This window comes from Carcharodon carcharias, chromosome 16, assembly GCF_017639515.1.
Source record: "Carcharodon carcharias isolate sCarCar2 chromosome 16, sCarCar2.pri, whole genome shotgun sequence".
In the NCBI taxonomy this organism is placed as follows: domain Eukaryota; kingdom Metazoa; phylum Chordata; class Chondrichthyes; order Lamniformes; family Lamnidae; genus Carcharodon; species Carcharodon carcharias.
Window position 1 is genome coordinate 88,576,713 of NC_054482.1, and position 24,678 is coordinate 88,601,390.

Sequence of the window (24,678 nt, forward strand, 5' to 3'; positions counted from 1 at the left end):
CAGAGTCATTGGCATTTTTGAATTTCAGTCTTAGTGTAGATAAAGTCCAGATGAAAATTATTAATGCTAACCTTGAATGTTATTTATTCATTCTTATCTTTTGATGCAGAGTACCAGACCATCTTGTACACTGGTAAGAAAGGAAGATCAGCGTTTGAATGGGGAAGTCCCCCTTTTCTAAACATTAATATCATACTCTTTAGTAGGTTGAATTTGAACACATGTCCCAGAGTCTCTAATAATACTAAAGCTCCCCAGCAAACAGAGGTTTCCTTTGCCAGGGTAGATCGAATTCTTATTTGCCAACAAAACAACAGTAACTTTAACACTGGCACATTGTCTATGAAGTGTTTTGGGACATTGTGGGAACTTGAAAGATGCTGCACAATATAATGTTGTTATTTCTGTAATGTACAAGTAAGGACCAAATGTGTCCTTCTCTTCCCTTCAGAACAAAAGAAATCATTTTTTTAATTGGACTTAAAGCTCTCCATTACCCAATACTTTAAATAGTGGCAAATTTTGCAAGGCCACTCTAGGTGCTGCTCCATCTCTCCAGGAGCAAGCATCCCCACTAAAATGTGAATTTTAACGTAGAAACAGTAATTAAACAGTAATTGGTAATGGTGACATTTTAAATAAAATGTATGCTTTGGGCCAATGTGGTGTGATTTTCTTTTCCACAAAAACTAAACTGACTGGATAATAAATTATACCTAATATCCTTAGCCCAGGCATTAGCTCTATATTATCTGGAAGAGTTAAGTGCAGAATTGACCAGTGTAATTGGACTGCCCCTCTCTCAAGAAACATAGTGTGAACAGATCAAGTCCTTATAAATCAGTGATCAACTGTCATGTCCCCATGACTCCAGAGTTCTGAAGCATAAAGCAATTTATTCTATAAAATTCTGCAGTTTGGTTTAAATTCTTTGGTTGGACATTACCCTCTATCCCCTTCCTAGAACAGGCAGATTGTGACATTTTCAAGGACAATGCTACTTGATTGCATCTGTGTGAACTATCTCATCAAATAGCTCCCTACTTTGATTTCCTCTTCTCATTGAAGATAGCTTGCAAGATGATCTACCTACCATTCTGTGGGTAACAAGATTGTTGACATTGGATCTTTGTCAAAATGTTTTTTCCTGAATTGAACAAATCTATTAACTTTCCCATCCAAATATTGAAAGGTATGATGTGTGTGGACTTGATCTTGTTTTTGTACAGTGCATTGGAGAACATGCAATGCATCATATCCTGAAAAATCTTTAAAAAGCATTGCTAGAGAACTCTGACTCAAAAGTAAGAGATGGGACTTGATTTTATAATTAAAATGCTTTGTTAATATTGCCTATAGCATTTTTGATGTAATAAAATAGTCTATTGCTAAGGACTCTGAGTTCTTTGAATAATCTATTGTTGAACATTCTACAGAACTGTGGCAATTACTGAGGAACAAAGAATTAGGAAAGACTCTTCTCACCATCTGGGTAAGGCAACACTGACTTAATACACAGCTCATGAACACGACGGACATGTATTTACATTTCAGAGACAACACTGGCTATTCCCCATTAATATTGTATCCCGGGGAATCAAGCTCACACCTCACTAACTTTTTTGAAAAATGTAAATAAAAATGATTTCATCTGTACAGCAGGTATTTTACAAAGAACTTTTCATTAATTGATTTATATTTCTATTACTGTAGGAACTGGTTACACACAGATGTGGTTACTGTCATACCTTTCCTCCACCATTGATTAACTTAGCCACCATCCCCCAGCAATGAGTAGGAAGAGGGTGTATTTGAAGGTTCTGTGCCGTCTTTCACTGTTTTGTGTGGACTGTAGCTCAATGTCAGGTTGGGAACAGCCACAGTCAGAAAAATATTGATCACAACACAAGCCAACCCCCTGGCATGAGAGATAGGATTAGATGTCACTGGAACTTAGCGATGACATTCTCATGAGGGTGGCTATTTATTCTTGCTTGCTTTCCATCTGGGTAGCCAAGAAAACAGATGATTTGGAATTTTAAGGTGCTTTCATCCAAATGCTCAGATGGCAGTGTTGGGAAATTGAATTTATGCTCATCAAAGTGAGAAATGTCTGTGCTACAGATGAACTACTATACTTTTTTTGAATTTAATGTTACTATTGGGCACTTTGGGGATAGGTACAACATGGATTAAATACAAGCTAAAATCCCCTCTATACTGCCCTCAGCATTGTATCTCAACCTGCTTTATATCTAATACACTAGCATTCTTACTAACTTTATTTGTGGACACCTTTTAGTGCTAAAATGAGTTCAAACCATTCTCAGAACAAAAAGACTGTCTGAGCTAGATTTTTGTTCAGGTACAAGAGGTGAAATGACAGCATTCCACTTCATCACTTTCACCCAGTCTTTGTAGAGGAAGCTCTTTTAAGATAAGTTTATATTTGCCAGTGAGAAAGCCCAGTGAATGGAAAGCAACTGGTATTTGATCTAGGCAGATTTCCCTAAATTTTCATTAATGCAGTAAAAAGATTTTACCTTTTGCCACTAGATGCTGTTGCTAGTTCATTTAATAAACACCAAACAATGTCTTTAAAGCATGTTGGAGACATCTAATAGCAGATAATTGGAAGGACACTTAACCTAAAAAGCATTATAACCCAGAAAATACAGCTTGTAATATCAGTGAATGAATGCTTAATGGTTGACATTCCTCTGTGCACTATTTTAATGCATATATTAATCTATGTGTTTTAAATGGATTAATGCCACCACTAGGATAGCAGAGTGCCATACAAATATGCTAAGTATTTGTCCGCTAATATTGTCATTTAACAATAACTAATAGCTAATCTAGTTTCTTATTGTATATGAATTATAGTGAATTTAACCTAAATAAGAGCAAAGACTGAAAGTGGAATTTGTAGGCTTTATTGATGTTAAATGATTGGAAATGTTAAAGATGGTAAGTGCACTGGCACTGCATCTCGTGCATTGTGCCTCATTGTGATATAAAAGTGTGGAACTTTACAATTCCCACAGAGGATCTTGGATCTTGCCCATCCCCATGAGCAATTGCTCATGTTGAGGGTGATTCTTCCTTGCCAATAGCTGGATGGAAGTGGGATGTCAGTGTTGGCTGTGGGTTTGCAGATGGCATATGAGCCCTATTTTATCCTTACATGCTCTCCCACAGTGTGGACATTGGTTGTCGGCTGGTAGAGGTAATGATGGATTGCTGATTTGAACAGCTGCCCTTTCTGCCTCTCCTGCTGCTCTGTCTCGGTGGCTGCTCTTGTTGATTGGAAGGTCTTTACATTGGCCATACAATCATTAGAGGGTAGGGCTGCGAGATGATAGGCACAGAAATCAGGAGGTGATCCACTGTTAGGTTTGAACAATGGCTATGCTTTCAGCCAGAGAGCAATATATGGGAATAGGGAATTCAGAGAAAAGTGATAAATTAATTCAAGGAATTTTAATGGGCAGAATAGTTAGAAAATAATGTGAAGCTTAATGTGAAGCTACAACTTGATATTATTAATTTTTTGTGACACATAGAAATTTTTGAGATTGTCTATTTTAGTAAAGATAATAAGGTTAAGAATGATATTTGGACTAGAAACAACATTTTCTTATGAAATTGTACACTGAACTGAGGAGACTTTGCCCATGTTGAAAATCATATGATTTTCAATTGAGTCTATTGGAGCCAACTTTAGGTGAAATCACTGTTCTACATCATTTAAGTTTGAAATTGCAGCCACAGATCCATTAAAGATTGTGAGCGGAAAGCATGTTCATTGATCAGTTCATTGATCAGCATGGCCTTTGAGGAAAGAATCTGAATAAATTGGCTGTTTAACACGCAGATGTGTCTCAGTGCCACCTTAGCCATTATTTGTAAAGGGGATTCACCAAAAAACATCAAAATGTTCGTTTTTATGTGATTCCATTCAGATTGAAAATTATTAAACTGTGTACCAGCAAAGAACCTCTCATAATTACAGTAGCAACCAGTCAAGATGACAACATGACCTACTTCCTCTCCTGGCCACTGTCTCATGCTAAGCCAAGCTGTTTGCTAACTCCTTGTCATATTTGACTCTGAGATGACCTTCTGACCATGTATCCTTCCCATCACCAAGACCATCTACTTCCAGCCCTATAATATGGCCAGTCTCCACTACTGCTAAAACCTTCTCTTTTGTTCTTCCCTGACTCACTAGTCCAGTGTTCTTATCTGGCCTCCTGTCTTCCATTCTTCATAAACAGATCATTCAAAACTCTGCTGTCCATATTCTAACTTGCAGTAAGTCCTATTCACCCATTGTCCATGTGCTTGCTGATGTTCATTGTTGCCAAGACACCAATATATTAAATTCTAATACTTTGTTCAAACTCTTCCGTGGCCTGGCTCCTCCCTATCTCTGTAACCTCATATAATCCTTTGAGGACTCTGCTTGCCTCCATATCTGACGTCTTGTGACTTTCTGACATCATTTGCCCCACCGTTGGCAGCCATGCTTTCAACTGCCTGGGCCCTAAACTCTGTAATTCCCTCAGTAATGTCTCTGCCTCTCCAATTGATTCTCCTCCTATGAAACGCTCCTTAAAACCTCTTTGACCAAGCATGTTCTAATACCTCTTTCATTGGATCAGTGTTAGATTTTGTCTGATTATATTCTTGTGAAACGTCTTGGCAAGGTCTACTATATAGGCGCTATATAAGTGTAAATTATTAGGTCCAAACAATGTATTTAGACTATATGATTTGTGCCGCAATGCCACCATAGCTGAAATTGATGACTAAATGGGCATCATTAGTAAAGACCGGTACAGAAAGATATAGTAACCCATAGCTGCAGGCAACCATGATATCAGCGGGTGCTTCTAAATTTCAGGCATTAAAAGACCAGTTGGCTATCAGTCTTCGCCAGGAAGTTAAGTGAAGTATTTGATGTCCACGTGAGGTCAACGGGGCGTATAAAATATTTTATATTTGGAAATGGTCACTCAGAACCTAGGCGACCAACTTCCCCTTGTTATGAAATCCCACAGCTGTCCAAATCTATGCCAGAAACAGCGTTTAATACACTCAGTACGGACAGCTGTCTTCTTCTCTGTGGCGATGGGAACCGGCGAGACACGAGCACTTTAAACCTCAAAGGACTCTCGCTGCCTACTTGAGGAATCTTCAGATCCGGGGCACCCAGCTCCGAAAAGAGGTGCTGTTGTGCGGCAGTATGAGCTGCGGTTTACGGTGCAAAGGGACACTTAAATCTGTTGCAGTATAAATTTGCACTGTATCCCTTTAGAGATAAACAGTGTTATCAGGAAGTGAATTAAATTGGGGCTAACGGATGCCATCAGCTACCGGTCGGACGCAACATTGTCAATGCGCTGCCTCTGTTTGGAAATGCGTACGAGTGTTTTGCAAGATCACATTAATGCCTCACTTTTCAAAAAGGGGGAGTTTTTTGGGGGAAAGTGCTAAGCATACCCTGGAAAGCGATATTGATTCAAGTGTCCCGCAATCTTCAGACGTCAGGAGGTGGCTCCCTTTGAGCAGGTGGCTGTTACAATCACTTCCGCCTTGTAAATTCGTCTTCGAATTTCACTATTTAACAGAAGACGTGTTCGCAACCCGTCTGGCGTCTGTGAAATTGGTATCAAGCTTTTTTTTTCCTCCCCATAACAGTGAATTGCGGGTCCAGTTTACGGTCACCTGGGCTGTGTGATGTTGGCCGCTGTGTTTCTCGTTTCAACAACCTAAAACGGTCGGAAAACTCAACAGCAGCAGCCGTGGTTCAAGCACAGATTTAGGATCGAGAAGTTCGGTCAATTCCTGATAGTTGGCGCAACTCTTGATGAAGCACAGCGCTAAAAGTGTCCAAAGCCTTGGGGTTCACTGTCAAAATGGTGGTCCTGCTTTTCACGAGTTTCACCGAATTGTATCATGAGCTCCTTACAATGTACGGTCCAGACGTGAATTTCTTCATTAAGATGACCCTCTAATCAATGAGATAGTTCCCCTCAACAATATAAGCGAAGCCCCTGCCTTTAAACATTCAAACATGGCTTGTCAGGATCTTATAGTTTCTGATGAGTACCAACATGTGCCTTATTTTGAGCGGGAATACAGGAAACACAATGCGAAGTAACTAAATTTAATTCGGAGCTTGATGTTTTGTAACCAGCCACAAACCCTGCATTGCAAATTGCACCCTTCAATCTCTGTGTTTTAGTGGCAAACTGATCCGAGGGCACAACTTCTAGAGCAGGATTTATGATAACGGGGAGTCGCTGCTCCTAGCTGCTTACGTCTAATTTTTAAGACGTTTTAGGACTTTCAAGAAGCGTGTTTCAAGTATGGTCCTGTTTTGCCAAAACTTTTAGGAATAAAGTTGCGGGGAGACATGGATTCCACAACTTCGAGTGGTGCTAAATGCTTCCGCAATCAGTGTGGGAACCAGGCAGAGTCTGGGACGGGCAGACATGTACACCTAGCCAGCGAGTTCAATCTCAGCTACAGTTTTTTTTTTAAATGACCTGCTTTAGTACAGAATCCTGTAAAAAAAAAATTTCCGTAAAAGAGCAAATGGACGGAAAAAATCATAAGAAACTTTCTCTTTTTTTACTGTTCATTATTTTTGAACAGTCTTGGTGAAAACAAGCGCCGATGACTTCAACAGGAGGAGATACTTCCAGAACTTCCCGCTTCAATTGTCTGCGCGTTAGGTTAACTCACGCTGTTATATGACGCTAGTTTTCTGCTAGAAGGGGCACTTCGTTTTATAACTCACTCGAATAAGGTTTAAGAGCGCTTCGAGCGTTGCATCTTTAAATGTTGGCTATCAAATGTCTAAAAATGTTACCTGGACCGTAACTGATTGATAATGGGTTTTATTTTAATTTGAAACTGGGCTAATATGATATTTGGGGGAAGAAATTCAGCTTTCCCTGTGCGAGTACAGTTATTTGATTCCTCCTACTCATTATAGGAAATAGATATGCAATTAAATTTCTCTTTTATGCACGTGACTTTAAAGCATCTTTTCAAAGCTAGCAACATCTAACTAGGTCTAATCACAACAATATCTTGTGTTGTTGGTAAGTCTTCATTGCAAAGAGGACCGGCTCTCCCTCATCCTGTTGCCTAGTCAGTTTGGTAGACTGTCCAGTCCCAGCGAGGCTGCGTGCTGCTTGGCTCGGAGCCGGAGATTTTCGATGCTTGTGGTTTTGCTGTTGAGGTTGGGCAGGCCGCTCGATGCCTGCAGGATCGGGCTGGACCACACTTGCTGGGCGTGCGAGAGCGACTGGTAGTAGGACTGGCAGTGGAGAGAGCTGATGGGAGCCACATTCATATTCATGCCCAGGTATGGCATGGCCGGCGGGCTACCCATGTCAAAGGAGGAGTAGTGAACGAGGTTGTTGGTGGCTGCCATGTGCTGACGGAACTGCTCTTGCAGTCGGAACAGGCTGAGAGGAGAAGAGGAGTAGGAGTGGGTTTGTACCAGGTTACTCCCGCTACTGGATGCAGGCGTCCCTGTCGTGTTGATTGGCGAATCTATGAAACACAATGAAAAAGAACTGTATATTTAGTCTTTCCTTGTTTATGTCTAAATCATGGAGGATTTTGTTTTTTTCCCCCTTATGTTAAAATAATTACATTAAAACAACAGACATATATGTTGTCCAACCAGTAACACCCAATGAGGTGAAATATCATGCAAGTCGAAACATCTCCCAACAAGTTTTCCCAGACTTGACAACTCCAAGGGTTGTTATGACTACAAGCGGTTCAAATAGAGGCCAACCCTGTCTTCTCAGACATGGGCAAAAAATACAGATTTACCAAGGTGGCCCACATCCGCAGAATAACATAAAACAAATAGGATTATGTGTTACACCCAAATGCTCCTAAATAGCCGTATAAGGCGACATGGAAGGTCGTTGAGTGTATACAGTTGCGCGAAAGGACTCTTTTGGAAAACCTACTAGCCTAGTGAAGCCTTCTATTGTCTCTAAGCCCCCTCTCACAGCATAGAGCTGAGGCTTGGGCCCCTTGCCTCTTCCGCAGTCCTCCCCTTGATTCTCGAGTGTGAACGATCCTTCTCCGCCATTCCGTTTTGAAGAAGAGGAGTGTAACTCCAGTGTGTCTCTTCCCTATAATTAAGTCAATCTCTCTCCTCCCTCGCCACCTGAATGGATTCGGCCCCACTCCCCAGATCTGAAAGCACAGGAATGTGCCACCGAGTCATGTATCAGCGGGTGGGGAAGGGAGCCTTTCATCCATTGCACTTTACCATTGAAGAACAATGTGGATGTGTGGGGGTTGGCGAACGACGATGTACAGACTGTAGGCTGCGGTATCCAGGTAGGCTCATTGGCATGTGGAGGAAATCTTTGTTGTCAAGACGGATTGCCACTGAGACCTCAATCAAAGTTTGTACGAGTGAATGGGGTTTAAGTCGTTCCACTCTCAGGTCCGCGGTGATATGCAATTAATTCAAACACTGCTCTGGTAAGTACACCTGTTAACCACGAAAATCACATCAGCTTGTAGTCAAACAATGAACTCATCAGCACTGACAGCGCCTGGTTTCATTCGTCTGCATTTGAAACCTGACGAGCTGTCAGAAAACTAATCACTGGAAATATGAGCTTTATCTGATCAAAACCAATGTGACACCGACGCCAGGAGATTGAGTGGAAAATCCCATGCAAACTTCTTTTTCACCCCTCCACTTCAATGGCGACGAGGGTGGGGGAGGGGGGTTGCTGTGGTCGGGGTGGATTCTGAATCATTAAAGTGCCGAACTTTTCTAATCAGGGGCCAGAAGGGACCAACAGAAGCTGCCGAGCTCAGACTACAAGGGGCGCATTGATTCAGAGTCAGACCAATGCTGGACATTAATTATCAAACAAACATTTTTCTTAGTTACTGATGCGCATGAATCTGTTTGTGTTCAGGCACCAATCAGTGGTCGATTTCACTGGAGACGCACATGGCAGCCTCATGGTTTGCATGTTCACATTGTAATAATTTTAATACCTTGAACTTTTTTTCTCACTGCTGTTTATTCTTTCTCATATACCCTCTACTGACTGACAGCGGGTACTAAGCTTTGAACCAACAGAAATAAATTGTTAGATAAAAGCAAAATATTGTGGATGCCGGAAATCTGAAATAAAAATAGAAAATACTGGAAAAACTCAGACTGGTCTGGCATGATGCTCTGTGGAGATAGAAAACAGAGTTAACGTTTCGGGTCCGTAGGAAGTCAGGTCTGAAGAAGAGCCATACGGATTCCAAACATTAATTCTGTTTCTCCCTCCACAGATGCTGCCAGACCTGCTGAGTTTTTCCAGCGTTTTCTGTTTTTATTGCAAATTTCCAGCATCTGTAGTATTTTGCTTTTCTGTTACTGAAGGAGGCTATTCGGTCTATCAACTACTACTGTACAGTAGTCCAATCAGTCTCATACCCTGCCTCTACCGCCCCCGCGCCCCGCCCCCCCCCCCCACCCCAACCGTAGCCCTACAATTTTATTTTCCTCGGGTGCCTATCCAACTTCCTTTAGAAATCACTGATGGTCTCCCCATCCCGCACCCTAGCCGGGAGGAAGTTTCACGTTATTATCTCTACCTGCTTAGAAAGAGTTCTGCCTCATACACCCCTATAATTCTTATCTAAACTGTTAAATCTGTGTTTCCAGGTCCTTATAGGATTAGCTAATGGGAAGAGCTTTTGCTTATCTACCTTATCCAAACCTAACATAATCTTATACACCTCCATCAAATCTCCCCTCAATCTCCCTTGCTCCAAGAGAACAAGTCCAGAATTTGGAATCTAACCTTGATGTTAGTTGCATAAGGAATTGTACCTTTACTGGTTTCTAATCATTGCTAATTTTTACACAATGGGCAAGCTAGTGTACAGTTATGTAAGTACAACTGTTTTAATAGGAGAAAATATCATTTTTTTTCACAAGATGTCTAAGAACCTGCTGAATCGCATGAGTGAAAAAACAAAAGGTGGGGGGCTAGCTTCTGTAGTTGTGAACACTCGGTCTCCAGGTTGTTGCCTTGAGAGCTCACAGAATAACAGAACTGTGACAGCACAGAAGGAGGCCGTTGACCCATCATGTCTGCACCAGGTACCTAGTACCATTCCCCCACCTTCTCCCCTAATCCTGTACATTCTTCTTTTTCAGATAACAGTCTAATTCCCTTTTGAATGCTTTGATTGAACATGCCTCCACCATTCTCTCCGGCAGTGCATTCCAGATCTTAACCACTCACTGGGTGAAATGATTTTTCATCACATAGCATTTCTTCTTTTGCAAATTACTTCAAATCTGTGTCCTTTCATTCTCGATCCTTTCATGAGTGGGAACAGTTTCTCCCTATCTACTCTGTCCTGACCTCTCATGGTTTTGAATACCTCAATCAAATCTCCTCTCAACCTTCTCCTCTCCAAGGAAAACAGTCCCAACTTCTCCAATCTATTTTAATAACTGAAGTTCCTCATCCCTAGATGAGGAATTCTCATGAATCTTTTCTGCACCCTCTCCATTGCCTTCATATTCTTCCTGAAGTGCAGTGCCCAGAACTGGACGCAATACTCCAGCTGAGGCCAAACAAGTGTCTCATACAAGTTCAACATAGCTTCCTTGCTCTTGTACTCTACACCCCTATTAATAATTCCTAGGATACTGAATGCTTTATTAACCACTCTCTCAACCTGTTCTGCAACTTTCAATGACTTATGCACATATACACCGGTCCCTTTGTTCCTGCACCCTCTTTAGAGTTGTACTCTTTATTTTCTATTGTCTCTCCATGTTCTTCCTACCAAAATGAGTCACTTCACATTTCTCAGCATTGACTTCATCTGCCACTTTTTATCCTATTCCACCAACTTGTCTATGTCCTTTGAAAATTTTACATCATCCTCCTCACAGTTCACAATACTTCCAAGTCTTGTATTATCTGCAAATTTTGAAATTATGCCTGTAGTCCTTAGTGGTGTTTTGTCACATCTGAAGAGTTCCTTTCAGATTCACTGTGGCTGGTTTTCACCTGTGAGGAGATTATATTTTTCTTCAGTCAGAAAGAGCTTTAATGATTTAAAAAGGGGAAGTACTTTATCACGATGTAACAGTGAACCATTAGTTTAATGAGGGAAAAGCGGTGTCTTAGAATTTGCTATAGACATCTTTGGGACTGGGATCTGGTTGATTTTGAGTGACAAATGACTGTAATATCTGGAATCCAAATGATTTGAATCATAGACAACTCTCGGACTGGAACCCTGGCACCAGATGGTGGAATACTTTTGAAATTTGAATTGAATAAAAATTCTGGAATTAAAAGTCTAATGATGATCATGAAACCATTGTCAATTGTCATAAAAACCCCATCTGGTTCAGTAATGTCCTTTAGGGAAGAAAATCTGCCGGTCTTTACCTGGTCTGGCCTACATGTGACTCCAGACCCACAGCAATGTGGTTGACTCCTAAATGGTCTCTGAAATAGCCTAGCAAGTCACTCCGTTTTTAAGGGCAATTAGGGATGGGTAATAAATGCCGGCCCAGCCAGTGATGCCCACATCCCATGAACGAGTTAAAAAAAAAACAGGAATTTGAACTAGGAGCTTGAATGAATTCCAGAGGCAACACTGTATTTCGAATTGTAGTGACTTCAAATGACTAGCAGTCTGGGGACTGGAATATAGGCAGCTTTGAATGAGAGAATAAATGAAATGACTTTAAATCGTGTGTTGAAATGATAAACAGTTCGAATCCAGATCCTCGGGTATTTGAGTTAAAGGTATTCCTTCTCTGGATTCAGAGCAAGTCAGAGTAACAAGCTGGCCCAGTACCATTATCGTTAACACCCTTTTGTCATTTTGTTCGTGACATCTTTGTCAGTCTCTCCTTTGCTTCCACCTATGCTGGCCTTCTATCCAGCTTCACCTGCTCCACTCCCTTAAACAAATACATTTCATCACATTTTTACTTCTCTTTAGTTCTGAAGAAGTCATGCCGACTTGAAACGTTAACTCTGTCTTTCTCTCCACAGATGCTGTCAGACCTGCTGAGTTTTTCCAGCCTTTTCTGTTTTGGTTTGGCCCTGGATTGGAATCCAGTTGAAGCGGAGCTGGGATTGCAGTTTGCAGGATTTTAAATGACCATTTGGTCTGAGATGCGGAGTCAGATTTGCAGAATCACCGAACAAAGCAAGCCAGTTTAGGATTCTCCAAACCCAAATATTTCAATGTAAATGTCATACAGTTGAGAGCTAAATGGAGGTGCTCAAATGAGAAACATTGTAATTTAATTTGAACCATAAAGACATGGAGGGACCCGCTCTCAATTTCCTCCCATCCCCTCAGTTTGAACAGAAAGCTCATTTTACCTGATTTAGGGCTCCCCCGTTTACAGGTCGTTGGCTTGCTCTCGGGGCTGCAGCTCTTATCTTGCTTAAATTCCTCTGCGGGTGATTTAAACTCTCGCTCCCTGTCCATCTGCTCCTCTGCTGATGATTCACTATCTGACTGCTCGGCCGAGGTGACATTTAGCTCGATGTTAATCGGCTCGCCGCTAGCGCTGCGTGGCTCGCTGACTTCTGAACAGCTCTGGGTTTCTGTGGCTGGTTTCTCCGTTTTCGTTTCGTCCTGGCTCATTTCGGCCTCTTTCTGTTTCTGGAGCTGCTCTTTCTGCAGGCTGCGCTGCTTCTTTCGAAATTTGGCCCGCCGGTTTTTAAACCAGACCTAAGCATTCAAGAAAGAAATGGCAAAAACGTAATCATCATGACCTTGGTATAGACAGGGCACAATTTCAAAACTTGGAAATATTGTGAACAGTGAGGAGAATAGTGTAGAACTTCAAAAGGACATGGACAGATAGGTGGAATGGGCCGACATGTGGCTGATGAAACTTAATGCAGAAAAATGTGATTCATTTTGGTAGGAAGAATACAGAAAGACAATATAAAACAAAGGGTACACTTCTAATGGGGTGCAAGGAGCTGAGGGACCTGGGTGTACATGTTCATTAATCATTGAAGGTGGCAGGACAGATTGAAAGAGTGGCTAATAAATCATACAGCATTCTGGGCTTTATAAATAGGGGCATATGACATAAAAGCAAGGGAGTTATGCTAAACCTGTATAAAACGCAGGGTTCGCCTCAACTAGGTATTGCATCCAGTTTGGACACCACACTTTAGGAAGAATATGAAGCTACTAGAGAGGGTGCAGAAAAGATTCACAAGAATGGTTCCAGGGATGAGGAGCTTCCGTTACGGAGAAGCTGCAACTGTTTTCCTTGGGGAAGTGAAGGTTGAGAAGAGATTTGATTGAGGTATTCAAAATCATGACGGATCTGGACAGAGTAGATAGAGATAAACTGTTGAAAGGATCATGTACCAGAAGGCATAGATTTAAGGTAATTGGCAAAAAAAGCAATTGATGCAGGAGGAAAAGCTTTTCCACTCAGTGAGTGGTTAGGATCTGGAATGCAGTGCCTGAGGGTGTGGTGGAGTCAGGTTCAATCGAAGCTTTAAAAAGGGGAATGGATCATTACCTGAAAAAGAAAAATGTGTAGGGCTATGGGAATTAATGCAGGGGATTGGCACTAGGTGAAATGCACCTAATGAGGGCCAGCATGTACAAAATGAGCTGAATGACTTCCTTCTGTGCTGTAATCATTCTGTGATTCTATAACAATTCATTCTAACCAATGGCGATATGGCCGAAATTGCCTCTGGACAAGAGGGATGACAACAACAATGGAATGTAACTCATAATATTTGAAAGTATGCCCATGAAAATGGTGATAACATTGGTTTCATTACACAATGCTAAAAGTACAGCTGCTCTGTAAAGTCCAGTATCTAGAAAGATTGTGGATAAACAACTGGACATACAAAACACTTAAAAACTGGATAGATTGTAGATAATGAAATTGGATAGAGAGGAATTAGTTATTTAGGCATCTAATGAGCCAGCAACATTATGATAAATGACTGATAGAAAAGGCAAGGATATCTTGTACCTGCACCCTAGCTTCAGGCAGGTTGGTGCACATAGCCAACCTTTCCCTCATCACTACATCTGGATAGTGGGTTTTCTGGAATGTCTTCTCCAGAGCCTCCAACTGTTGGGCGGTGAAGGCTGTCCGACTCCGACGTTGTTTACGGTGCTGGGACCCATATCTTGCCTCGAGGATAATATCTTGAAATGCACAGCCGTTGGAAAATAAAAACACATCTAGTTTAATTATTGGGAAAGGTACAACTTTCACAAACATCCTTACCTATTGGCAATCCTTTTCTCAATCTGCTGGCTAGTAATTATGTCACCTTTCTTCATGCCTTGTGCCATTACCAACCAGCTCATAAATTGAAACTTCTTTCCAGTGGATGCACAAAGCTGCCCTGCAGCTGTCTTATGCCCAATTTCTGCCTCTCATCTTGTTGAGGGACTCATCCATCCAGTACCACATTTAAAACTTACTGAACTCATAAAGTGGCTTACAACTTTTCAGTCACTTTTATTGACTGGTAATGACAGTACACAAAAAGATTGAGATTGAAATTCTTTCCATTGAGAATTGATTATTGTTCAAGGTTTTAAGACTAATGTCAGAATTGGGTAAGCATCAGCAGCAGGAGTTGCTTTAGTGAAACACTCAAATCACTGTAACAACTTTTTCGGCAATCATGTCTTAGAATACATTACATTTGTTGCCTGAGAAAATCTTACTACATCTGGGGATGAAACTCTTCATTTTTGTAAGTTGATGTCTGTGCATTACATTGACCTTTTTTCCTCCTATTGAAAATGGGTGGAGTGACAATGTCCATATGGTAGTCATTTTGCCTTAGGGGTGAGAAACAATTCTCTTGTACATTTCTCAAGCCTCTCCTCTTCATGATTACTCAATGGTATGCATAGCAGAGCATTTCTTAAATGTGGAATATAATAGTGTGGAATACATAATAGTTTCAACTGACAAATATCTTTGCCCTCTAGGATGATCTGAATCAGATGAAAGACCAAATGATCACCTCTTTTGGTAATTTTGATGGGGGTAAATGTTGACCAGGACACAGAAAATCATTCCTACCCTTCTTTGAATAATGTCATTGGCTCTTCAATATTCACCCACACAGGCAAATCCACAATAGAATTTACAAACTTTCTCAATGCCTGGATTGATCAGAGAAAAACCTTCAAATCTCCATGCATGGCTTCAGTGTTAGTTCCTGTGTCATGGTTGCTGTGTAAAGAACATTAAACATCTGTGGCCACGGGAGTTGCGTGTGTAGTTTTTCATATTTTATTAAACCTAAATAAATCATGCTGTAAGACAAAGATATCCTTAACTTCATCTTCTCTACCACCTTTTCCCCATTCACTGCTCCCTCCGTACTTACCTCTAACAGTGTATGAGGAGCAAATACATTTTTATTGTCCTGAGAGAGATCATCCATGGAGCTACTTCTGCTGCTTTCCTCTTGCAACTTGCCAACTAAGCCAAAACACATCCCACCCCCACCTCCACTTTAGCCCTTAACTATCATCTCTCTACCTATATATTCTGTCTCTAGTTTCTCTCCATCCCTCCCTGGCCTATGGAAACTCATTTAACTCCTGCTTTCTTGATGTCACTCCCACCAAACTCCTGACCAAATCACCTTCCCCTCCTTGCTCCATATTAGCTGACACTGTAAGTTGCTCTCCCTCCTCAGGCATTTTCCCCTCCATTTTAAATGTGTTTACATCACTATACTCCTTGACATCTTTGTCGTCACTAACTAACAATTGATCTCCAACCTCCCTTTCATCTCCAAATCAATTAACTGTGTTGACACCTTTCAGATCCATATCCTCTTCTGCAACTTCCTATTCAGATTTGTCCAAATAGTTTACACTTTTTCCATAGCTCTGAATTGGCTCTAACCAATTTTGTGAATTTCATTTCTGTGACTGTGGCACATTGTTTATCCTCTTTCTCTTTGAGCTCTGTGCAGTTTTCAGCAAGGTTAACCACATTAACCTCCGTTAATGTCTCTTTCCTGTTGTCTTTGCTTGGTTCCACTCTTACCTGTCTGGTTATGGCCAGTATGACTCTACAAATGGCATCTCTTATTGCTCCCACCTCTACAGCCACACTAGGATTCATCCTTGACACTTTCTTTTTCCCCCTATAGGCTGTCCCTAGGCAACATCATCCACAAACATGAGGTCAGCTTTGACGTCGATGCTGATGAAGCCCAGTTCTAGCTGCTCACCATCTTCCTCTGCTCCTGAACTGCTTGACTGTCCAGTATTCAGACTTGGATGAGTCACTTATTCATCTAGTCCTCAGCTTCAGCCCTGCTACAAACACCATGCCCCTATTCCAAACTCTGATCCTACATCCATGTCGGGCTGAACCAGGCTGTTCACAGCCTTAGTGCCCTATTCAATCCAGAATAGAGCTTCCAACTCCATACCTTTCCCATGACAAAGACCCACCTGCTTTTTTAAAAATTATTCATTCACGGGATGTGGGCTTCGCTGGCTGGGCCAGCACTTATTGCCAATCCCTAGATGCCCTTGAGAAGGTGGTGGTGAGCTGCCTTCTTGAACCGCTGCAGTCCATGTGGTGTAGGTGTAGCCACAGTGCTGTTAGGAAGGGATTCCCAGGATTTTGACCCAGCGACAGTGAAGTAATGATATATTTCCAAGTCAGGATGGTGAGTGTCATGGATGGAAACTTCCAGGTAATCATGTTCACATCTATCTGCTGCCCTTCTAGATGGTAGCGGTCATGGGTTTGGAAGGTGCTGTCCAAGGAGCCTTGAGGAATTCCTGCAGTGCATCTTGTAGATGGTACACACTGCTGCTACTGTGCATCGGTGGTGGAGGGAGTGAATGTTTCTGGATGTGGTGCCAATCAAACGGGCTGGATGGTGTCAAGCTTCTTGAGTGTTGTGGGAGCTGCACTCATCCAGGTAAGTGGAGAGTATTCCATCACACTCCTGACTTGTGCCTCGTAGATAGTAGACAGGCTTTGGAGAGTTAGGAGGTGAGTTACTCATTGCAGGATTCCTAGCCTCTGACCTGCTCTTGCAGCCGCAGTATTTATATGGATAGTCCAGTTAAGTTACTGGTCAATGGTCACCCCCAGGATGTTGATAGTGGGGGATTCAGTGATGGTAATGCCATTGAATGTCATGGGGCGATGCTTAGATTCTCTCTTGTTGGAGATGGTCATTGCCTGATACTTGTGTGGTGTGAATGTTACTTGCCACTTATCAGCTCAAGCCTCGATATTGTCCAGCTCTTGCTGCATTTGGACATGGACTGCTTCGATATCTGAGGAGTCACGAATGGTGCTGAACATTGTGCAGTCATCCTCACTTCTGACCTTATGATGGAAGGAAGATCATCGATGAAGCAGCTGAAAATGATTGGGCCGTGGACAATACCCTGAGGAACTCCTGCAGTGATGTCCTGGAGCTGAGATGACTGACCACCAACAACCACAACCACTTTCCTTTGTGCTAGGTATGACTCCAACCCGATTCCAATTGACTCTAGTTTTGCTAGGGCTCCTTGATGCCACATTCAGTCAAATATGGCCTAGATGTCAAGGCAGTCACTCTCACATCATCTTGGGTGTTCAGTTCTTTTGTCCATGTTTGAACCAAGGCTGTAATTAGGTCAAGAGCTGATTGGCCCTGGCGGAACCCAAACTGGGCATCAGTGAGCAGGTTATTGCTAAGCAAGTGCTGCTTGGATAGCACCTTTCACTTTCACTAACATTGCCTGCCTCCACCATTTGCCAATGAAACCTTCCTATGTACCTTTGTCCTTGCAAACTTGTAACACTAAAAAGAAAATTACATGGGGTGTACAATGGTCAGCTGATCATCTACCACCCATTTGCTGCCACCTCTGAAAATTAAAACCAGCCCTACTGTTTCACAGTCTTGACTTGCTCAACTTAAATTACAATTCATGAGGTAATTATAGATGAGGAAGACCATTTGGGCCATTGAATTCATCTTTCTAGAGAGATTCTAGTCCTCCTATTTCATTATTGGGTTACTTTTTGATTGATTCCAGGGTTTTCACCGCCACTTCTTTTCCTAGAAGTCCATTCTGTATGTTGCTCACTCTTTGTGCGAAGAGCAATTTCTTAAATTTACCTTTTACTAGTTTGAATTTATGTCACTTTGCCAACTGTTGATAGTTAACTTTAAGTAATATTCTGAGTTTACCTTTTCCATTATGAACACATAAAATTGACAAGAAAGGACCAGCTAGTCCAACAAACCTGTTCCAACAGTCATGGTGCATCTAAGCACATGATTCCCAATTACCCCAACCAATGTACCAGAAGCCAGATAACCTCCTGGGAGAGGCAAAGGAAAACAGGTCAAAATTCCCAAAACAATTAAGAGGGTAAAAATCTGGGGAATTCCTCCCCAACCCCTGAAGTTGATCAAAAAAATTCCAGCAGACCATAATGACCATGAAACCGCATTCCACTTATTCGCATTCCACTTATTCTTTATGCACCGTAAGACCAGCCACAGCCAGGAACATGGCCAGTTTCTTTTTGAATGCTTACGGCAAATTCACACTTGCTGCAGAAGTTGCTCCATATCTTGATGGCCCTATGACTTTGTACTATACAAGTCCCCTATTTCTCCCTAAACTAATCCAAATACTCTAGCCACATGGACACTGTCTGGTTCCTTCATTATTTTAAGGACTTCAATCAAATTTCCTCAAAATCCATATTTTTCTTAGGCTCAGCTTGCAGGGTCTTTTTACTCTATTATGGTAATTAAATCCTTTGTGCTAATATCTCCTTCTTTGGCCCGGTGTCAGGTGTTGTCTTATTATGTTTCTGTGATGTGTCTTTGGGGCATTGTCCTACATTAATGATGCTACAATATTGTTTTGTTTTAAGCTAGGTATTAATCTAGTGAATGTCCTCTGAATCTTTTTCAAGGCCGCTCTATCATTCCTCATGTGACAGAGCCAAAACTCGAAATGAAGCCTTTTATACAAATACAGTAGAATGCTTTTTGTTTTATATTTGGTCACCCTAACCATACGTCTTCGTGGGTGGTTTGGCTCATGGCGCTGTGAATCTTTAGACATTCCTGGACTATGACATGTAAATTTCTTGACCATTGAACAGACTTCAGCTCAGAACTTTGTATACTATTGACATGCTTTGCATGAGCCCTATCCATGTGAGTAACAATACTTTTACCTGTATTAAATAACCTTTTCCAGGCACATGCCTGTTTCTCCAGCCCATCTAAATCTGGTTGTAGTAGTTTTTTCTCATCCAAAGTTTAAATACTTGCTCAAATATTTGCATCAGTTATGAACTTTCGGACAGTTCACTGCAATGCCATCATGAAATCATTAATAATGATTTTGACCATCAGTGGTCCTAACACCAACCCATGCTGCTCTCCATACAGAATCCCCACCATAACAACCTGCTGCCTACAAGAATGCAACTAATTTCTTATTTAACACAGATTCCCCTGCCAGTTCCACATGGCTCTATATTATTGCTCAGGGCAATGCATTGATCAATCAGGGTCAAGCTGCCTGGTTTAAATTTCAAACAATGCTTGGCAGTTAACTGTCAATCACCATCGTTGGTGCATTCTCCATGGCAATGCCACTTGCCAATCAATCAGCACTCTCTTCACATACAATATAAATTGTTGTCTTCCCTTGTGAGAATGGATTTTTAAAAATATTTTTAGGGAGTAATGTGTTATTCTGTGAAGAAAGCTGTGTGTCTGTGTATGTGTTTAGGGGTGGGGTGGGGTGGGGTAGGGTGGGGGGGAATTTAAAACATGAAAGGATAGAGGTGTTAAGTTTGAGGTACAAGTGAATAGGTTGGATCTAACATTTACATTTTTAGATAAGTTAAGAGTTTGTTTGACTATCAAAAGGAAGTCAGAGGTCATGTTTGCATCTTGCTGGAGTTCCATAGGTAAACAGAAGAGGGTATTTTACATTTTAATGACCAGAAAGCAGAGACAAAATAGAAACATGGAAGATTTTACATTTGAAAGGATTTAAGTTTCAAAGACATGTGGGAACAATGGATCCTGAGATGAAAAGGGGAAAATGATATTTTCAGAGTTATTGTGGAAAACTTAAAGTAGTTGGTAGCTGTTGGATGTGAACTGTGAGCTGTTGGTTGTATGAGGAAAACCTCCTGTAAACAGCTCTAGGCTGGGAGAAGATGCAGTTTGCATCAGCCATCCAGTCAAGCCAGAAAGGTCTTGGGTTGCAAAAAGCCATTTTGTTCTGAAGTTTTGGATTTCCACAGCTGATTGGGAGAGAGTTTAAGATGTCATGCGGTAAGCCTTTATTAAAGCTACAGCAGTTTGCCTTGGGTATTATTACTGGATTTTTATAGTTAAACATCTATAAGGGAGTGTTACTTGTTCCATGTTGCTATTTTACAGAGTGTTTACCCTTGTTCTGCTATTAACATATTCTGCTTTCTTACCTTAATGCCACTATCATCACCTCCTTTAGTCTTTACCGATACCATTAACACTCCCTTTGTCTTTTTGTCCATGACATCTTTGTCAATCTCTCCTTAGCTCCCACACATCATTGGCCTTCTATCCAGCTTCAACTGCTCCACCTCCCTTAAACAGTATAAACTTCATCACATTTCTACTTCTCTTTAGCTCTGAAGAAGGGTCATACAGACTCAAAACATTACCTCTGTTTCCCTCTCCACAGATGTTGACAGACCTGCTGAGTTTTCCCAACATTTTCCGTTCTCATTTCAGATTTCCAGTATCCACAGTATTTTGCTTTTATATATGGGAGTGTTTCCTGGTGTTTACTTATGGGTCTGGCCAAGTAGGGATTCTTTTGGGGAATGTTTTGTAAGACTAATTTTAACTGTGTAACTGTAATCTTGTGTGCTTAAGCTTTCTTTTCTTCTTGTTAATAAAACTTTTACTTATAATGTTTTAATCCCCAAACTGTTACTGGACTTCTTGCTGCTGAGATCAGTACATTTTCCCCTCATTTTCGGAATACAAAAAAAGGGTATTGCTCGTAAGCCAAGTTTCCCTCTGGGATTTGGTTTGTGCAGCAATTAACATCTGCTGTGGCCATAAAACCCCTTCTATTGGTATTCTTGTGAAGTGTCCTGATGATTGCAAAGCAAAAAGCTTAGACATGTCTCTTTTTTCAGCAATACTCAAGATCTATACTACCAAACAATAATCTCTAATATCTCTTATCTTTGAAGGTGGGTGATAAAATTTAACCTCAGTGGAGATATAAACCAGATAGTGGACCAGCTGTCCAACAGCCCAATCTGTTTTGAGACTGCTTTCAATTCAAGACTATGTCCACATTCACTTTGAGATTTTCAACTTTAGAGTCAATTGTACATTGCATTATTGGAGAGTCATCTACTGGAATGAGAATAGTGCAAAATAATCATTTAAAACCTGTACCACATCCTGCGTAGTCCACCTTAATCTGCCCTGAAAAATCCTTCAATGTTTAATGCAGTCTTTGGTTTCCCCATATAGCTGAAAAAGAATTTGCTATTGCTACTACAGTTATCCACTAACTTCTTCTCCAGTGACTTTTAAGCTGCTCTGATAACTGAGCTTAATATCTATCCCTGTTTGTCTGAGAGCTATTTTCTTTTAACATGCAAAAGTATTTCTGCTTAAGTATGATTTGACCTTGTATGTGACCAGAAACCACTATGGCTTTGTTTTAATGTGTACATTTTTTCTGATTTTAGGGATTTTGTGTTAGGAACATTTAACAGGTTTAAAGGTTAAAGTTTAAATTTCTCTTCTATGTTGATATTGCCCCATTCCAGAGAGTTGTCAAATTCCCTTAACTATCTTAGGTATCTTTATAAGGTCATTTCTCAGATGCCTCCTTTTCTGTTCTGTCAAGCCAAACTTTCTCCGGACTTTCTTCATTAACCCAGGCATTTGACAATAAACTTTGGCCTATGTATCTTCTCTGAACTGCCTTCAGTGTTTCAATATTTATTTTGTATCCCATCACCTATAACTGAACTAATATTCAAGGTACTGTCTGACCAAGATATTACAGGACTTTGTCACAACTTCCTGTGACTTGTATTCTACTGCTTTGGCTATTTTCTATGTCCTACGTTTAATGTTCTGTTGGTTTTGGTGATTGCTGCTTTGCATTCATTGGGCATGTTGAGCCTACTAGGTTTTTTTTAAGCATTATCCTTATTTATTTCAACATCTTGCTTATTTTTCTTTCCTATATGCAGAACTTTATACCTATCCATGTTAGATTTTGCTAGATAATTTACTGCCCACATTTTATCCAACTCAACCTGTAATTTCTGAGCTGCCCCCTCTGATACTGCTGCCACTCTGTTTGTTATCATTCACAAATTTGACTACTTTGCATTGGCTTTCTGAATCCAGCGTAAGTGTATTTAGTAAAAGAGAAAATAAAAGCTTAATTTTATTACACAATGAAAAATGACATTAGTATCTTACCAGCCAGCCTCTCAGCCAGAGTCAGTGCATGGACAGATGGTCTGTAGTCAGGAGCATGCTGGGCCTGTTGTGCTGCCTGCTGGTGGAGATTATACATTGCACTCAGGGAGTTCATGGCATGAAGAGAGTAACCATTGACCCCATAGTGCTGCATGGCTGCAAATCTCTGGGAGAAACAGGAAACATAGAGTCATCAATGAATAGCTAGAATTTTAGACTCAGTGCATTAAGTGCAGTTTATGATCTAATTGCTTGGTCTGCATGACATAATATCCATTGGAGAAGATGTGGCACTCAAAATGAGTTTGTATTCATAGTAAAACTTTGGAGCTGATATCACATTGTCAATATTAGCAATAAATAGCAGACCAGGTAATTTCATACAAACCGATGTGTTAACACATTCTAATAAAATTCCTCTGTCAGCCATTTTAATCAGTCAGAAATCCAATAATATTAGTCAATATACCTTCAGTTCATGTAACTCTGAATTTTTTTTAAGAAGCTACTTCTTTCTCGAAATTTAAAATTCAAGCAATTAGATATTCACTAATGACTATTAAATTGAATATGTAATGAAAACTTGGCAAGCCAGTGGACCTGTATTTCGCATGACCCATGCTGGGTGCCATTGTTTCTGTGTGACTATAACAATATTTTGCTCAGAGTCCTTTAGATAAGACGCTAAGAAGTGAAGTTCTCAATATTACAAGATATGGGATCTCAATTTGATGAAAATGAAGAAGTTCTATTTCCACTTGGGTCAGTATGTTTTTATATTTGGCTGTGATAGGCTGGTTTGGATCAAGCAGCACCTGAAAAGGGAATAAAGTCCAGTTCTTTCCCTCTCACCTAATTGCAAACAAAGCTAATGGCAACTTAGTCTGGATGCCGCAATCAACAAAATAGCTTAAATTCAAAGAAGCTGTAACATTATATACACAAAGTTAGCACGCATCAAAATGTTAAACAGTTGAACACAACCTGTTTTTGATAGCAAATTTGGAATATTCCTTTCTTACTTCATTCGTAATTACTTAATGTTATCTTTTAAATATTATTGTGTCCATCAAAATACGTATTTCTGGGATTGGGACTGGAACCTTTTCATTTTTGAATTCGAAACATCAGCAAAAAGTACTTCCAAGGCAGCAATGGCATGAGGCAAAGTAGACTACCCTCCACATTGCCCCAACAACATACATTGGCACCCACTCTCAGGAAGTATCCTTTACTCAAACAATATTACATTCAATTTCTTACAAGATCCATTCTTAAAATCTCTAAATTAGGGTCCTAATGAATTGTGGCTAGGTTTGGCTTGACTTATCATGTCCACCTGAAACCGAGTGAGACTGACACAAAGTAATTTTGTTACAAGCCTTATAAATATTAGAGGGGAATTTTAACTGATTAGTTTGCCTAGTTTCTAGCACAAGGCCCAAAGGTGAAAATTCTAACTTACAGTACCAGCCAGTTCTTTATCAACTTGATATGAGTTAATAATTTTATGATACCTAGTTTTTTTCTGTAATTTGCATCAACATTATGCAATCCACTTCACACTGAATTTCAGGGAAATGGTGAAATTATTCACTAAGCTCCAAATCATTATAACCTCTACTAACTCCTCAGTGTATTGATCTGATGTGATACATACCTTTGAGTCTTCTGCAGTGTGTAATGTTGAGTCCTGGTGTCACCTACACAGGTTAAATCCAGGTTCCCAAAAAGTTAGTTTTAATAACAGCACACATGCTAATTTAAGCCTTTTCAAATTCTGAACAAGACAACACAAAGTAAATCTAAGCACAAATAGGATTGAGTTGTGTGGACTCTGGGTCAGGCTGCCAGAGTTTAGAGGTTGTATGTGCCCCAATATGTGTAATTTGGATACCGCTGCCCTGGAAAGTGCTCTTATAGACAGCTAATTCAGAAAGAATATCCTTGCAACACCTTGCATTTATGATCAATCCCAACAAAAGATTAAAATCTGTTGCATTGATGTTTATTAGTAATTAACCTTCAAACTTTACTGACCCTAAAAGTGGATTAAGCTGTTTCCTGCAGGAGTGCTTTCCTTGTAGGCTCT

General features: G+C 40.6%; 1 protein-coding gene across 2 annotated transcripts; it reads right to left on the reverse strand.

The window, feature by feature from the left end:
* Positions 1–7,168: 7,168 nt before the first annotated feature.
* Positions 7,169–22,749, reverse strand: LOC121289336 (diencephalon/mesencephalon homeobox protein 1-like). 2 transcript variants are annotated; one of them, XM_041208691.1, is made up of 4 exons: positions 22,587–22,749; positions 14,072–14,250; positions 12,432–12,786; positions 7,169–7,575 (listed from the first exon to the last, which is right to left on the reverse strand). In XM_041208691.1, exons 1-4 carry the CDS (start codon positions 22,738–22,740, stop codon positions 7,169–7,171), a joined length of 1,095 nt encoding a protein of 364 aa, XP_041064625.1. In that variant the 5' UTR covers positions 22,741–22,749. The 2 variants fall into 2 exon arrangements, with proteins under 2 accessions (XP_041064625.1, XP_041064624.1); XM_041208690.1 differs by having other exon boundaries at positions 14,072–14,286; positions 22,587–22,740.
* Between the last annotated feature and the right edge of the window lie 1,929 nt (positions 22,750–24,678).